Raw genomic sequence first — 16841 nt, 5'->3', positions numbered from 1 at the left:
GGTACACGAAGATCTGACACCATACTACAAGTGTCAACCCAACTTAATTCTCCAGTGGTAGGTAGGTGTACATCAGGCTCAGAGCCAAAAGAGAGAGTGAGAGAAAGAGAGAAAGAGAGAGCAATGAAAATAATAGAAAGAGGAAACGGGGATCGGAGATGTTTCCAGGTTGGATCAGCTCCCAGCCCAGTGCCCTAGTAGATCGCAGGATGGCTAGTAGGGTACCCCTCTAGGCTAGACAGCAGAACCAGCAGCAGTAGTAGGCCGGGAAGTTGTCATCGGACGGACTGGCCAACGAAGGTGCTTATGATCACCACGCTTTTCTAAGACCAGTAGGTAGTCCGCAGCTTGAACGTCGGGGAGGGGGGTGACAAGACTATGAGCTGTGCCTTACAATTCGAGTCCGAATCACGGGTGCGCAGCCGCTTTCGATCTGATATGGAGGACAGACGGGAGGAGAAGAAAGGAATAAAAAAAAATCAAAATAAATAATAAAAAAAATAAAATAAAATAAAATAAATTTCAGAATTTAAAACAAAACAAAATAAATAAAATTAAGGTAGAAGACGGGAAGAGATCGAGGATGGAATGGCATGTGCAGTGGGTATGAAAAGGACAGCAATATCACGGTACATCATCAACGTAAAAGTGGCGAACTGATAATCCACAAGAGGCCAAACTGACTCGGTTCAAACGTGAATAACAGCCCTGTACACGGTAATTCAGAGGCTAGACAAGAGGGCCAGTTCGTGATCGTTCATGAGCGAGGTGCTTCTTCAGTCCAGGTAACGGGGTAAATCTCTCATGCATGGAGTGGACGAAACAACCATCGACCGTTTCCAGTAATATCCATCCGGCACACTCTATTGCTCGTAAATTTTCCGACGTGGAACCGGCAACCCCGTCCGCGGTCCATTGCATCCCACCGTGCGGGTCAGTGGAAGTCTGGGACGCTGAGATTTCCCTAGCTCGAAACCCGCAAACCAGCGTGTGCTTGTCAGCCAACCGGGTCATCTCAAGGGGCAATACTGCATATTACTGAATACTAGACCCTGGTCGCCGGGCTGGAGCCTGTCCTGAGTCATCCGAGACAACCGTCCCTGCTACAGAAGCGGCGGCAGTAGGCACACCATGTGGGAGACTTAGCCTACCGACAGCACTAGTCGGGCGTTGGCTCCATAATCCGCCGGACACCGGTCATGGATCGAGGCAGACGGATTAGGTTCGGAGCCACTTAGCGAACTATCCGCCACCAGCCAGGGAAGACGTTCAGGTGATTTGTTGGAGATGCATGGGAGTCCGAGCTGACGGATGAGCCTTTGAGGAGCCAAGAAAGATAAACAGGGGTCAGGGATTAAAATTGAAAGGGGAGTTGGCTTTAAAGATCACAATTAAAGGTAATAAAGTGCAGGAACGACCCCCCTTCAACAGGGGCAGAAGACGTCGGACTGGCGCGAAGTGGCTATGGGTGGAGGTCGGCAGCCATGGATTGATAGCAGCTCATCTCACCTTGAGACCGTTTGAGTGATCCTGGATAGGGTAGCTGACACCCATCCTAGATCCCGACATGGATCGGACAGATGATGGATAGTGGTAGTAGTAATAGATAGTGGCATGTCTGTACGGAGAACTTGCTAGTTGCTACACAGGTCAGGAAGTGCATTTCCGTCGGTCCCACTGCGCCAAACGGACGGGCAGGACGGAGTACCGACGAAGTACACACAACGTAACTCGTAAGAATGGTACGTAGAGTTGTCGAAGGGATGACTATCTTGTGTTGGAAGCCCAAGGACTGGCAAACGGGGCTGAGCTGGTTCGACCACCTCTTTAACCCAAGGAAGCTTAGGCAGGGCAGAAAGAGAGGGGGGAGGGGGGAGGGGGAGGAGGTGTTGGGTGGGTGGATGGATGGGATGGATTATGGATAGGCAGGGTTTGCGGAGAAACTGAGGAATATTGTTTGTGACCGAGAATTCAAACCTCTCGCGGCCGAAGCAGAAGCGGTACGGCGAATTGCAGCAGTCGCGCCGTGGTGGTTAGCGCCAGTGGACTGGCTAGAGGCTAGCGTGGCTGTTAGGATTCTGAGGAACGAGGCTGGAATGCACCGGAACGCCAGTCAGGGCCACCAGGCGGACCTTGCACCAGGCGAGCTGAACGGACTTTGAACCGAGCGTGACGCTAAAAGCCTTGCAGTCAACGGTTGTCGAGCGTGGCGGATTTCATGTGCCCTCTCCACCGGGGGCAGAAGAAAAGAGGGGTGGAAATTATGGGAAAGAAACAGACGGATTGGAAGTGGGAAGCCCTCCTGCTCCACTCCAGACGCTTGTATGAAACAATCCGGGTGATATTCGGCAGGGGAAAGAACGGGGAAAGAATCAAAGGAAATTGAGAAAGGAAGGCATATGGAAAGTACCTATCCAGCAATAACTTACTTTTAGACACAAAAGGCAGTGAAGGGGGGACATAGTATAGCATCTATACGGATGATCCGGGCGGGGAGTGGGTGATGATGAGAAGAGGAGCGAAGGACGATGGGAAGAGGAGCAAGTCAGTTCAGTTTTTTCGGGTGGAAAAAAGCAAGTGGTGAGCTGCAGGGAAGTTGGAAGGAGAAGGAGCGATGGGGTGTGGGGTCACAAGCGAATGAGACGGCAGAACAAAGTGACCTGGGTACCTTGGTCTAACTAAACGTAGATTGGTATAGATACTAGGTACCTAACTAAAGGTACGGAGTACTGTGTGTCACTACTCACTGCGTATGTGTACTCCGTACTGGAGGTACCTCCCAGTTTTTACTATTACTACTGGAGGCGCTAGAGTTACTAATAGGTGTTCAGTACTGCATCATACCCAAGGATTCACCTAGATACTATTGACCTGGGAACCTCAAATAATGGAAGTATGAAAAGGGGATCTGAGTACTAATTCGTATTTCTTGCCTAAAAGGAATTAAACACCTGAGACTATGTTTCTGTTAGATTCTGTGGGGAAACAAGAAATTTGAAGACTTGCAAAAGACTAAAAATTAATTAATCAATGGACAACAGGAAGACGGGAGCATATTGAACTGGAGTACGGAGTAGTCAAGGTAACTCACTACGGAGTATTACTTTGATCGATCCCGGTGAATTCAGTGTGGTCTTCCAGCTTATCATCATGATGTCTGCCGCAGGTACGGAGGATATTCTGTTCCGATCAACTACATGAAGTTACCAGAACAAGTAAAACCGATCCCACCAATAGGCCGCTCGATCGGAAGGGAACCAAAAGAGAGCGATTAGAAAATCAAAGGGCCAAAAAAAAAAATAGAAAAGAAAAGAAAAGAAAGAAAGACAAAAGGCACCACCGCAGGGACGACAGGGACAAGACGGCCATTGAACGATTCCGACAGGTAGAAATCCCCACTAACTAAGTGGGTCGACGGGGTGCGCGACCAGGTCCGTCTTACTAGTAGTCTTAAACCACCACTCCGTCAGTAAGTAAGTAGTCACTAGTAAAGAACAGGCTAAGGATGGATACATCCAGCGGTGCGTCCGCCGCATTGATTGGCCCAAGGACACTTCGGCGATAATCAGACAATCAACAATAAATCATTATCATCCAGATGAAGGGTGACTGGTGGAATTCCAACTGGAGTCGTGCTGACTTGGGATCATTTCATTTCCCTCTGCCAGAGCTCTACTATCTGGGCCCTGCAGTGCCACCTGCCTCGGTAGATGAGTAGTTACAAAATACGCAGTCGTACTAGCATGAAATACACGGCCTGGCGAAAATTTCGGAGTCCCTGTACTCCATACTTCACTGGGCTGGTGGTTTACTGGGACATGCAATACTAGCTGGCTGCTTTTCAAGAGTCAAAAGTTTCTAATGATCGAGAATTTACTCCGTTCTACCGAACAGTACGGAGTATGTTCTCGGAAGATTTCAATTCAAAATGATTGTTAGGCTGGCCTGATTCACGCCGATCAATGACGCACATGTACGGAGTATATGTATCGGCTAGGTGGAGGGAATATCGACGGTAGCAGACAGATTTCTACTATCTGGGAAGTACGGAGTACGCCGGAGTATTTGATACATCGACATCTGCAAGGCGTGCATGATGCATTCATGAATCACAATTGATACCGACCAGGTCGCCACGATAGGTCAAAGCTGAGAGGACAACATTTGCCATGGTAGCCAATTAGATGCTTGGAATGTTGCAAAAAAGCAAAAGAAGGAAAAAGAAATACTGCTAGTATCCCTCTCACGTCTCAACATTAATCAGTCTCTAAGAATTCCAATCTTTTGGGACCCAAAGAAGCGGGGGCGAAAGGGAAATGAGCAGAAGCAAATTTAGGGAAAAATAATAGGGCTGTATTGAAAAGATTGGTGCGTTCGTCATGAGTCAATAGATAGCACTACGTAGGCACCTGGCAGCAAGTTTGTATAAGTCCTGCTTGGCCTCAAACGAGACACGGCTTGATGCGATGTCTCCCCTGACTCCTGACTCTGGAATACTGAACGCTGAACTGTGAACTGACGCAAGCGAAACAGAAAGACCCAGAAGATGTGAATAAGATCCCGCGCGACGGTTTCCCGATGGAAAAATCATTACGCCTGGAAGCCAGGGTTTCCTCCTGCTTTCGTAGGCATGGACTAAAAAGCAGGCTGTGTGGAAAGAGTGCGTCGTCGTGTTTCAACCCCAACCTTAGATGGGAAAGACCGAGGCTAAGGGATCCAGATGTAATTTCTCTTTCTCTCTCTCTCTATCTCGGAGCTCGCTTGAGAGTTCGGCCGCATCCTTGAGCATCATCAAATCTGGCTTGTTCATGAAGATTATTCGGCCCCGGCTCTGCATCATGCATTGCCCTCTCCGAAATTTTGGTTTCCCTCTTTAGTTTTCCCAAGTCAACCCTGGCCCGTTTTCCTACTGGCTCAACTGCAAATGACCGATCTGCTGGACCCTCAGCTTCCTGCTGGCTGGGTAGTGGATCCCTCGCGAGTCTTCGATCTTTAGGTCCTATTATTCACAGTAGGCTTTTGAGTTAGCATCTCGGGAAAGACCTGGTGTGGATAATCCATGGCATGATCCTTCAGCTCAGCACGGGAGCCGCCACCCACCGCGGTAGCGAAAGGTTGAGACTGGAGGGACGGAGAGCCATTGTGGGCAGTGGATCGAAGCTCCAGAAGAGGATCCAGCTGAGCCCGTCTCTCAGCCATCATCCATGAGCCTTTTTGCTTTCTTCGACGTGTAGCAAGTTGGCAACGGTGCGGGGAAAGAAGATCCCCAAGCAAATCGCGGCCGATCGAGCGAACCGAGTGGATGCGAGGAGATTGGGGAGGACCAACTTTAATTTCTTTCCCAAGGCTTTCAAGTCCTGAAAAACGCCATCGCGGGCCCCTTCAATTTTACCTGGAGCACCGACAAGGCACCCGAATCACGGGGAGGTAATAACTAACGATCATATTATTGTCATCGATCGTGCAGGATGGGCGCCAGATGGAACGAAGGGAGGTTGAGCAGAAAGTCTCCTCTCCTACTGGGGCCTAGTGACCATCTAGGAACGACGGTGGATAAGCTGGATAAGCGCCAATGCCTTCCATTACGCAAGCTCCGCGGGGGCCGCCGTCAACAAGTTTCGAATAGCACGCACAAATTAAAATTAACTTAAGACATTGTATCGGCTGGTGGGGATAGGAACGGCTGGGATGGCCTCGATCGGCTCATCATGGCCATACTCAATCATCTCATGGTAGTTATCTACTTTGCCGTCTTATTGAGGTCCTGAAAGAGCAACAATGGCATTCATTGTTCACAATGATGATGGCAGTTCGTTCACCAGCGAGCAGGAGACACAACAACATCCACAATAAGGAACATCTCTCAAGTAAAACAATCAATCGCATGACTCGGGTCGCTACCGGGATCCATATCCTAGTCTAATCGAGCCAGGTTCCGGAAGCCATCCATACTTTTTCCATGGCTCCAGCGCATCTGGTCCGTGCGGGTCATCATCGGCTTTAACATGAAACATCGTTTACAACGGGATTCCATGGGACCGTTCACGGGGCTTCCTTGGTCATCTCACTATCTTCGGTCTTCAATGACTCCGTGTGTCTAATTCCTCCCACCTCCCTTAACCCCCCCGGGGCCACACCCGGATTCAAACTTGCAATCTAGTACGGGGATAGACGATACTCATGTTAATGAGGACTTTATCCACACAATACAGAAAAAGGGGGTGGAAAAGGGGAAGGAAGCATTGGGGAGTGACGAATGTAACCGAAAAGGCACTGAACAACAACATACGATCGGTAACGATGTCATGGACATGAAATCATGACTCTCAGGGCCGGGATTCCGTCAGTATCTTGATGTCTATGCTCCAGTCATCACCGATCTGGCAGCTCTCACTCGGTAGAACCAGATCCTTGATCCCGGCAAGCCAAGCAGCGGTTATTTTGCTTTATCCGATCATCATCAGTCGGAGTCAGCTACTAGTCACTACTCGGTAACCACTATCTAGTTAGTATCTACTGTGCCGTGGCTGCTGGTTACTGTGGTATCGTACCGACCACCAGTACACTACGGAGTACTTACCTAGTATTTGCACATCGATCACGACTACTTCTCTAGTCTATACTACACTAGGTAACAGGCATACATCGCCTGGTCTGTGGATGTCCCCGGGGTCTGACTGTAAGGAATGATCGGCCTCAAAGATCCGTCCAGAAGGACCCTGACGACAAGTCATACACCTGGTCCTTCCCCAACTGGGCCTCCTCTAATTTTACTGATTGGAGCCAAATGGATAGGTCGTCTTCACACTTGATGGCATTATTGCTCTTTGAAACTTATGGCAGTATTCTCTATGCGCACTGGCCCCAGCCATGGCACTGCAATCTCGCATGACAGGTTTTTTCTTTCGGGGAAAATCCCAACTCCATCCGCGAACCCACAGTGCTGTCAAGCCGTCGTGCGAGTGCACTCCTGTCTCGAACAACAGGACCGAGCTTGATGAGATTATGCAGGAACTCCCCAGTGCAATTAAAGTTGCTGATCAAGGAGGGTTTTGTCCCCTCATAGTTTAAACCTCTGGGTCACAAACGACTAAAAGGGATTCTTTTATTATTCAGTACGCTGACTACCCTGAGCACCCGAAGAGCGCCCGATGCGGCCACTTGCAGTCGTGCACACAATTTTGCACGCACTCTTACTCGAAAGCGTGTCAGAGGCATCCCCAGTCGCGGCTGCGGTGGATGCCTGGTGACCTTCAATTTCCGGTGGACGACGCTATCATTCAGTCTCCAGCTTCCCACCTCTACTTACCCCCTCCCCTTAATATCCTGGCCGGTTCTGCACAGTGCTTGCACCCATCAACGGATCCAGAACACCCCTGAACTGAACTCTGAAGAGTGCAAACAGCTAAGAGGGGGGTGGAAAGGGGGCTATGCTGCGCCTCCGCATGCAGACACCGAAAGGAGGGGCAGGAAAAGACAGCAGGGACACGAAAGGAAAAGTAGGCGCGAAGACCAAAACCATAGACGGATTCTCTCCTCGATGTCGCCACAGACTAGGAGGAATATCTCGAAATAGGATAGGGTGAGAGTTGGTACCGCCGCCTATGAGTGGCTGCCGATGGTTCCGACCAAGTAGGCCCTTGGTGTCCCCTAGTAAAATGACGAAGTCAGGACGGTTGCATGCCAGCTTCAGGACAAGGCGCCGCAGGAGGCCAATCAGTTCGACCATCATCCCCGCCGTAATCTCCCAATTACCCCCTCGTGACTACCAGCGCCTTCCTTCCAGCCACCTGATCGCGCCGTTCACGGTCTCATACTTCTTTCTGACTGGCACTAGGCCAGAGCAATGCAACGCACTGGCTGCAGTGGTTCAGGCAGCCAATGTGCTAGCAAGGCATCTCCCTTAGTGTCGTGATTCGGTTGCATATACCCAGGACTACCATGGATCACTAACTGCATTAGATCCAATGCAGGACTGTGTGTGACCGATTGTCAGAAAGCCTGAGCTAGAAAAAAGCAAGCCAATCATAATCATGTTCATTGCCCCGGTCACTGCTTCTCAGAGCGCTAAGTGGCGTTCTTCACATCATTCTGAGGTTCCGGGGCAGCTGCTTCCACCGAATTGGCTGAAGTCTGTTCGGTGGCAATAGCGGAGTTTTCGTTCTCGGTGCTGGCAGCTCCAGGCTCTTGCCCATGCCCAGTGGACTCGCTTCCCGCTGGTGGCTTCTCGGAGGCTTGAGGGGTACCTTCTAGAGCCTGCGGTGTACCGTCTGACTGTTGGGGGGTCTCGAACAGGATCTTCAGGTTTTTGCCATCGTCAATCTTCTCAAACTCAGCAAGTTTGCTTTTCGCAGACAGCCGTAGTATGCGCCAGGTTTTGCTCGATTTTGACCGCATGGCATACTCTTTATCCTCCTTCGTCTGTGCGGTGTCGATATCTAACTCGTCGTCCATGATCCCCATCATCAGGGAATCCGCAGCAGGGACGGAGAATCTTACGCCGCGTCAGCCCACCGCTAGCAGATAATTCTATGGTTCTGGGACACCTACCTTTCCGGCTCCTTCAGTCTCTCCAGCCCTGCCAGCGAGGCACCCTCGGAGAGAAACTTCAGATCAAGCGACCCCATAGGAGAGGTACGAAGGCGCTTGTTTGCATAGACCTTGGTGGCATGCTCACGAGCGCCTAGGTATTCCGATACAGAAACGGGCGGCCTCTCGATCAACGGACAACCTTCTGCTTTCCATCGTACCCAGTTCTTGTCCCTCGAGAGAACAGTATCTACCATACGATAGTAGAATTTACCGCCAATACCTTCCTGAAGATATTCCTCGATCGCCTTCCTCATTTTGACAGCCCATTTGGCCTGCTATCGTTAGCAACCGTCTTGGATCAACTGGACATCACACAACAGAGCCTTACATCATCGTCACTCAACACAAATCCGTAAAGAACAGACTTGTTGGTCAAATCAGCCAACTTAGCTTTGGCCTTCGGTGTAAGAGAAAGCATGAAATCAAGCAGTATGAGAGCTTGGACAAGAACATGTCTCCTGAATGCTGTGTCATTGACCTGCAAGGATATATTAGTGGACGCTTTGGAAGACTTGGGCAAGAATCGCATACCTCGAGGTCGAACAAGTCCCTGCTTGTCAGGTACTTGGGATTGAAGCTGCTCGCGATCTCCTGTCCATCGGTAGTCCGCTTCCGCTTGTTGGATTTTCGAATCTCCTCCGACATTTTGCTGTTGCTCGAGTTCTCGAGGTCTGTGTCTACATTCTTAAAGGCAGAAATTGTCGCTTCCAGTCCGGTCTTAAACTTGGCGAAATGTTGAGGATCGAACGTCTTTGTCGGAGCGGAGAAGTAAGCCTGCAGCCCCCAGAAGATGGGGTAGAGATCATCAAGATCAACACCCTTGTCCTGAGATTCATCTTTGCTGCTCGAGACGACCACCCGTGGGGTCTTCGGAGGTTCTTGCGCGGGGGTATGGGATTCGCTCGCAGATGCTGTTTGAGCTTCAGTTTCCTCCTTCAGGCCTTCGGTCGTCGTTGGCGCCTCTTGTTCATCTGACATCTCCACATCCGCATCGGCGACATCTTTTGCGGCCGCCTTGGTGAGTTCATCAAATGTAGTGACATTATCTGTATGGTATTCACCCCGTAGATTGACAGCACTCTTATCACCAAGGGGGAAGCTTTGGAAGAGGAATATGAAAACGCGCCCACAGAAGACCGTATCTTCGGCCCGCGAAAGCCGGCGTAGTAGCTCATTGCAGGAGCGTAGGATGATCAAGCTCTTTTGCTTGAAATGTTTCTGCGGCGGGTGTCAACGGATGCGACGTTGGAGATGATGGTTCAACCAGCGAACCTACCTTAGTATTCCGCTCCCTTCGTGATTCTAGATAATCGAAGACCTTCCGACAGCCGTCAATGGTCTGGCTGTCGAGTAACTCCTCGATCAGCCAGAAGATTAGGCCGGGCTCACACTGCTCTGCGAAGATGTCAGGGCGCCATTCAGAACCAACGACCCCACCAAAAACTGACCATTATCCGAGAATATTGAGATTACATCGAGGAGGTTCCATATCCGGATGAACGAAGGGTCGTCGATCGAAGTAGAAGCCTGCGCGTCAATTCCTGATTAGCCCTGCTCTTGCTCCTGCGACGTTGTTGTAGGAACCAGGATTTGGCTGTTGAGAGGGAATATCATACAAGAAGACTGTAGAATTTCTCCCGGAATGCAATTTCTACAGCAGCGAACTGAGTCTGCTGGCTGAGACCCTTTGCCAACGGTTCGTCGTTGCCCTGGATGAGCCAAATGGAATCGCCTAGCTGCGATTCCGTCAGAGGGGGTTCGATGTGATTGTCCGGTTTGGCACGTTCTGCTCGGTTCAGGAGATCGTCGATCAACCTCCTGTAGGCGTGGATCGCGCCGACATCAAGGTCCGCCATGCTTAGAGCCAGAGGACTAGATGATCAGTCGTTGCGAGCGTAAAGAAGGAAGAAAAGGAGGGTTGGGTGTTGCACTGAAAGGGAAGAAAGCAAGCAGCTGCGGCTCTGCGGGTTCTAGCCGCCGGAGGTTTAACTAAGGAAACTAACTAACAGCATCGACCGACACACGCGCGCGCCAGAAGCTTTCCCAATCCCGCCGCCCGCCACGGACCACTTGCGCAGATAAATCGGATCCGCGCCCCCGGAGTTCCTTCAAGCAACCCTCCCCAACGTCTCGGAATGGGCCTACAAACTCGTCAGGCAATGGCGCAGGGCCTTGACTCCAGACCGACTGTGGAGGACTTCCGCGAAGACAGCGCATGGGTGCGGCTAGCCAAATCCCACTGGTTGGAGGGTTCCAAGGCCCGCAAAGTGAAGCAGGATGTCCTTAAAAAGGACCTCTGGGATCCCCTCGAGGCTGAGAATTTCAGTTTCCGGTCGCTTCTGACGCTAGAGAATCTCAATATTCTGGAAAAGTGCGCATCTCCCACAATGCTTCTTCGGTCTTCCCCTCTTCGACGATGCCTAACTCGCGAATAGGTTTCTTTGGCCGACCTACACGGAAGATGCCTCGAATTATCATGTGCTCCTGCTTGCCTTGATCGTGAGCGTCAAGCAGCGGGAACATCTACCGATATGGGGTATGTGAATGGGCTGCACTGCTGGGACACTTTGAATTGCTAATGAAGGATCAGATATCTTCTCCGATCGACCAGCCGATTTCTCCAATCTTTTCCACCGCATCCTTTCAATGAGCGTCGATCCATCCCTCGGAACGTCTTCGCGATTGTCGATAGTTTCTTTCATCATTAGCGCCTTTCAGTCGGTTGAGAATCCGTTGATACGCAAAGAATGTGCACCACTGGTTTCGATCTCCATCTGGCACAACCTGTCGAGCGAAGAGGCAAGAGATCGCTTATTGGCGAGAAGTTCGGGATTGAAGAAGGCATGGAGGGCCGCAGGGAAACGGTACGATGCAGGAGATGAAACAAACAAGGCCAAGATGCGCTTCGAACGATCGTGGCTATACACCATGCTTTTGGATTTCTTTCGGAGGTTAAATGGACCTGAAAGAGAGCAGGCGGATAATATGCGATACTGTGAACGACTCCTTGAATTCCTCGTGGATCTAGAAAGCCAGCCTCCTACCAGACGCTATGTGAACACGCTCCTGAAAGACCTCAACTTCCTGTCCGTCATCCGCCTGTCGCAATTATATCGCTCTGCAGACAGCGCGCTCTTCCGTGATCTCTGTGGTCTTCTGGAGCATTTCAGCTCGTTTGCAATCGACGATTTCACCGGAGAAGCCCTGTCGCCCCAGGTTATCTACGATGCCCACTGCCAGGAGTTGGCACGTCTGCAAAGGACCTCTATGAAATATTTCAAGGATAAGCTGATGATACTGGCTCTTTCCAATTATGGTTCGATTGAGCAGCGTTCTGAACTCGAAGGCCAATTAGCTACTTTGGAGGAATCCGAGCTCCGAGAACTGTGCTCGCATCTTGGATTCCGTACGGACTATCCGAAACAGTCTCAGATAACGCCGGATCGCCATCTGTACATGGAGGTCCTCTTGTCTTTCTATGAAAAGAAGACGACATTCCAAGAAGCTGCCTCCCAGCTCAGCATTGTCCCCACCGAAGAAAATCTCTACGATCCTACTTTGCTCCGCAATGAGACATACGATGGATCCAGACCGCTTGCGATCCCCAAGCTAAACCTTCAGTATCTTAGCACTGGTGACTTCTTGTGGCGCTCGTTTCTGCTCTACCGGTCGGAGGCGTTCTTCCAGATCCGCAAGGATATGGAGTCGATCGTCAAACGCATGCAACCTCGTGCAAGCCGGGATGGCAAGACCCTGAATTTTGACGGTTTCTCGAGGATGGCCATCCCCATTACAAAGCCTGCCATCATCGAAGTTGCAACTCCCAAGGTTGGCTCGGCAAAGCCTGCGTTCGTTAGGGCTGAAATAGCTATCGAGGTGGGTAGGCTGGCCGACCACATCCGGATGGAGTGGGAATCACTTCGTCCAGATGACGTGGTCTTCTTGTTGGCTGTACAGTCAGATGATGCAGGGAAACCCGGTTTACGAGAGCCTGAGACTCCCGGCCTCAAGTATCTTAGAACAGCCGAGGTTGTGCAAGTGCTTGATGAGAACGGCCGTCCATTGCGCGAGCCGGTGTCCGGCCAAGCGAACGGGCACAGATATAGGCCGCGTGTGCGGAAGTTGTTGGTCAACCTGGACTCTGCTGCCTATAAAGCAGACAAAGATGGGCTTGCGCGAGGAAAACCGGATGTTTACCCGTTGATCAATGTGATAGCGAGACGGAAGGGACGGGAGAATAATTTCAAGGCCATTCTTGAGACGATGCAGAGACTCATCGTCTCGGATATCACTCTCCCCTCCTGGATCCAGGATATCTTCCTAGGTTACGGAGATCCAGCTGGTGCTCAATACACCCAGCTGCCTAACCGTTTGAGGTCAGTTGATTTCCGGGACACATTCTTGGATTGGCAGCATCTCATTGAGAGCTTGCCCGGTTCAACCATAGAGCCGTCCAAGGAGGAAGCATCAAGCTTTGGTCCCCCGTATGTACTTGAATACGTTGAAGAGCCTTCTAAGACACCTTCGGCGGACACCTCGAAGAAGCGACGGAGAGAACAGGCCGAGAGAGAGGCAGGACCCAAATCTCTCCGCGTCTCGACATACAAGCCACCCAACCCAGGCCCGTATCCAATTGACGCGCCCAAACTTAATACCGTCCGATTCACCCCAGCGCAGGTGGAGGCCATTGCTTCAGGCACTCAACCAGGACTGACCATTATTGTCGGGCCTCCTGGAACAGGGAAAACGGATGTTGCGACACAAATCATCAATAACATCTATCATGATTTCCCCAGTGAGCGCACGCTACTTATTGCACACAGCAATCAAGCACTGAACCAGCTTTTCCAGAAGATTGTCGCATTGGACATCGACGAACGTCATCTTCTCCGTCTCGGTCATGGTGAAGAGGAGCTGGAGACTGAAACCAGCTACAGCAAGTACGGACGCGTAGAATCCTTTCTTGAGAATCGCAATCACTTCCTCGGCGAGGTCACTCGGCTAGCAGCATCGATTAACGCACAAGGTGCCCATGGCAATACGTGCGAAACTGCCGGTTATTTCAACACCGTCTACATCCAACCTGCGTGGGCCAAGTTCTGGGATCAGGCTCGCAGTGAAAGCGCTTCGACCGAAGAGATCGTCGCAGCTTTCCCATTCCATACGTACTTTGCAAATGCGCCTCAGCCTGTCTTCGATGCGACGGCGACAAAGGAGGCCCTCCTTGACGTGGCTGAGGGATGCCAGCGGCACATTGACAAGATCTTCTCCGAGCTAGAAGACATCCGTCCATTCGAAATCCTGCGTCAGCCCAAGGATAAGGCCAATTATCTACTTGTAAAGGAAGCAAGGATCATCGCAATGACATCGACGCATGCTGCCATGCGTCGCCAGGAAATCGCCGATCTTGGTTTCCACTATGACAACGTGATCATGGAAGAGGCGGCTCAGATCACGGAGATTGAGAGCTTCATCCCGGCGGCCCTGCAGAACATGAAGAATGGCGAGCTCCCACTGAAGCGAGTTGTTCTTTGCGGTGACCACCTCCAGAATTCTCCCATTATCCAGAACATGGCTTTCCGGCAGTACGCCCATTTCGAGCAAAGTCTGTTCCTCCGGCTGGTGAGGCTGGGCGTCCCTGTAATCACACTGGACCAGCAGGGCCGCTCAAGACCCAGCATCGCTGAACTCTTCCGGTGGCGTTATCAGCAACTTGGAAACCTGCCTGTCGTTGCGACGGCGCCAGAGTTCAAGCAAGCCAACTCCGGTTTTCAGTACGATTACCAGTTTATCAATGTGCCTGACTACCAGGGCACCGGAGAACGTGAACCCACCCCCCATTTCATCCAAAATCTGGGAGAGGCTGAATATGCCGTTGCGATTTACCAGTACATGCGCCTCCTGGGATACCCAGCCTCCAAGATATCCATCCTTGCCACGTATGCAGGTCAAACGGCATTGATCAAGGATGTCTTGAATCACCGTTGTGCCAAGAACGGACTATTTGGCATGCCCAAGATCGTCACAACGGTGGACAAGTATCAAGGTGAACAAAACGACTGTAAGTCTTCCCAAAGAAAGGACCAGCTCCGTAAAAGAAGACCCCACTAATTTACCCTCAACCCAGACGTCATTCTTTCGCTCACCCGAACTCGCACCGTCGGCTACCTCCGTGACGTTCGTCGCTTGACGGTTGCACTCTCCCGTGCGCGTCTTGGTCTGTACATCCTCGGCCGTCGCGAGGTCTTCGAGTCATGCTACGAGCTCAAGCCTGCGTTCGACCTACTCTTCCAGCGCCCCGACAAACTCATGCTTGCCCCGGGTGAGATGTTCCCGTCTGCGCGCTCCCTGGACGATGAAGTCCAAGGCACTCCGATGGAGAGCGTTGAGCATCTCGGCCAGTACGTTTTCGAGATGACCCAGGCGAAGCTCAAGGCCATGGGTGGAGAAAATGCTGTCAACAATGAGATGGATGTGGGAGGCGATGAGGAGGTCGTGATGGATGAGGATGAAGTCATGCTAGGGGCTGGGGAGGAAGGCGATGATGATCCTTTGCACGAACATACTTTCACTGAAGCGTGATCTTGTTTCCTGTTGTTCTCGTTGTTTTCTCTCCTGGCCCGGTCCTTTGTGTATGCATGCCACATGCTCTTCTCTTCTTTTATTCACTATTGAGAACCCCTGTTTTCATTGATTTCTGCGAAAAAAATCATATATGATTTGGCTCTGGATGATTGGGCTATTTGAATGACTGAATGGTTGTGATGAGGCTGCTTCTCTCTTTCCACTAATTTACGCTACTGCGTGTGTGTGTGTGTGTGTGTCGATAAATTTGGCTGGTAGCTGGGTCACTCATAAAAGAAGAGCCCGTAGAATTGGCCATGTAGTTCCGCTTCATATATATATATACAAATCTCTATACCCCACCCACTCTAATTCATCAATGCCTGTACTCTATCGTGTCCATACCGGAGAAGAAGCTAATAGTCCTGTAATAGCTAACAATAAACTCGCTCGAGCAGACACATTAGATGATGTGGTAATTTAGGATGATGAGGATTCGATCTTGTTGATCTCCTCAACGATGTTTTGGGGGTCTTTCCATGCGAGAGCGACAAATCTAGTGAGACATTAGTATGTGTACCCTTCCGAGAGTGAAGACATATATATTTGTATGCGTATACTTACTTGGTATGGCTTCCCCTGGCAAAGACCTCACCCTTAGTGTTGGCGAACTTAATCGACGTGTATGCAAGGGTCTTGCCAACTGCAGACGGCTGTAAGTATATGCAGCCTATCAAGTGTGTTCCTGAAACCTACATTTGTCACAGCTGACTTCCTGTTACACATACAGCGAGTTAGCCTGGACATCCTTTTTTGCCTCTCTTCAGACTACGCAGACGGAGAGAGCGTGGGAAACATACCGCTAGGATCTTGTCTCCTACTTTACCACCCGAGCTGAGATACGTCACTATATGATTTGTTAGGGGGTTTCGGTAAATTTCGAAGTTGCTATCTGCTTACCATTCAGATCAGTCGAGACGCCCGTCGCGAACAGACCACGAGAAGCGACGGCTAGGGAGCCACCAAGGTCCACTTTGGGTCATTAAGTGTTAGCAAAGGCGCCAATGTTCGTCGGTGTTGGCATCTGGCCTACCCATGCTCGCAATGGTGCCGCCATGGAGGATGTTCAGGCGGTTCTGGCTATAGTCAGTTTACCGAGTATCCAAGCTCGGAATTCTGGCTTACTGTGTGCTCCTTCTTGATATCGAGCTCAAAGTTGACCAGACCCGGTTTGGCAGCAGTCACACGAAGCTGGCGCGATAGGAACCATTTGTTAGTATGGTGTTCCGAAGCATTTAGCCGGCATCGACGGGTGTCCCCGGGACCGATAGAGTGAAGCTTCAGCTGCGGCGTGAATCCATTGGGGATTTTTCCTAGAATATGGTGATTGTGTCCTCCTAATAGGGAAGCTTACATTGTCTAGCAGACTAAATCACCATCCCATGCATTCCCATCAGTAACCGACATCTAGAACAGGCATATAATGAGCACTCTTGCTCTATCACTTACCGAGGCTCTAGCCCCGAAGTAGCCCGAAAGGACTCCCAAACCTGCCGATATTGTTAGTACGTACAGGCATGACACAGAGTATCCAACTTACAGAGCGAACGAATCGCAAGGCAGTCATCTTTCACGGAGATGAATCAGAGTTAGAAGTGAGATTAAAGCTTTATAGAGTTCAAGTA

General features: G+C 50.7%; 3 protein-coding genes across 3 annotated transcripts; 1 reads left to right on the top strand and 2 right to left on the bottom strand.

The window, feature by feature from the left end:
• Positions 1-8067: 8067 nt before the first annotated feature.
• Positions 8068-10448, bottom strand: ASPBRDRAFT_190147 (THO complex subunit THO1/HPR1; the record flags this gene model as incomplete). Its single annotated transcript, XM_067620190.1, has 7 exons — positions 8068-8494; positions 8551-8864; positions 8921-9070; positions 9124-9810; positions 9869-9987; positions 10041-10119; positions 10209-10448. 7 exons carry the CDS (start codon positions 10446-10448, stop codon positions 8068-8070), a joined length of 2016 nt encoding a protein of 671 aa, XP_067484046.1.
• A 279-nt stretch (positions 10449-10727) lies between these two features.
• Positions 10728-15174, top strand: ASPBRDRAFT_49832 (RNA helicase aquarius; the record flags this gene model as incomplete). Its single annotated transcript, XM_067626432.1, has 4 exons — positions 10728-10963; positions 11028-11128; positions 11183-14653; positions 14720-15174. 4 exons carry the CDS (start codon positions 10728-10730, stop codon positions 15172-15174), a joined length of 4263 nt encoding a protein of 1420 aa, XP_067484045.1.
• A 462-nt stretch (positions 15175-15636) lies between these two features.
• Positions 15637-16783, bottom strand: ASPBRDRAFT_190145 (PaaI family thioesterase; the record flags this gene model as incomplete). The annotated part of the gene is made up of 10 exons (XM_067620189.1): positions 15637-15712; positions 15781-15859; positions 15913-15931; positions 16017-16063; positions 16117-16188; positions 16250-16292; positions 16342-16407; positions 16571-16583; positions 16666-16706; positions 16757-16783. The coding sequence occupies 10 exons, from the start codon at positions 16781-16783 to the stop codon at positions 15637-15639; spliced, it is 483 nt and encodes a 160-aa protein (XP_067484044.1).
• Positions 16784-16841: the final 58 nt, after the last annotated feature.

This window comes from Aspergillus brasiliensis (assembly GCF_001889945.1).
Source record: "Aspergillus brasiliensis CBS 101740 unplaced genomic scaffold ASPBRscaffold_1, whole genome shotgun sequence".
NCBI classification, from domain to species: domain Eukaryota; kingdom Fungi; phylum Ascomycota; class Eurotiomycetes; order Eurotiales; family Aspergillaceae; genus Aspergillus; species Aspergillus brasiliensis.
Note: the sequence above shows the minus strand (reverse complement) of the source record. Positions and strands in the feature narration are given on the sequence as shown.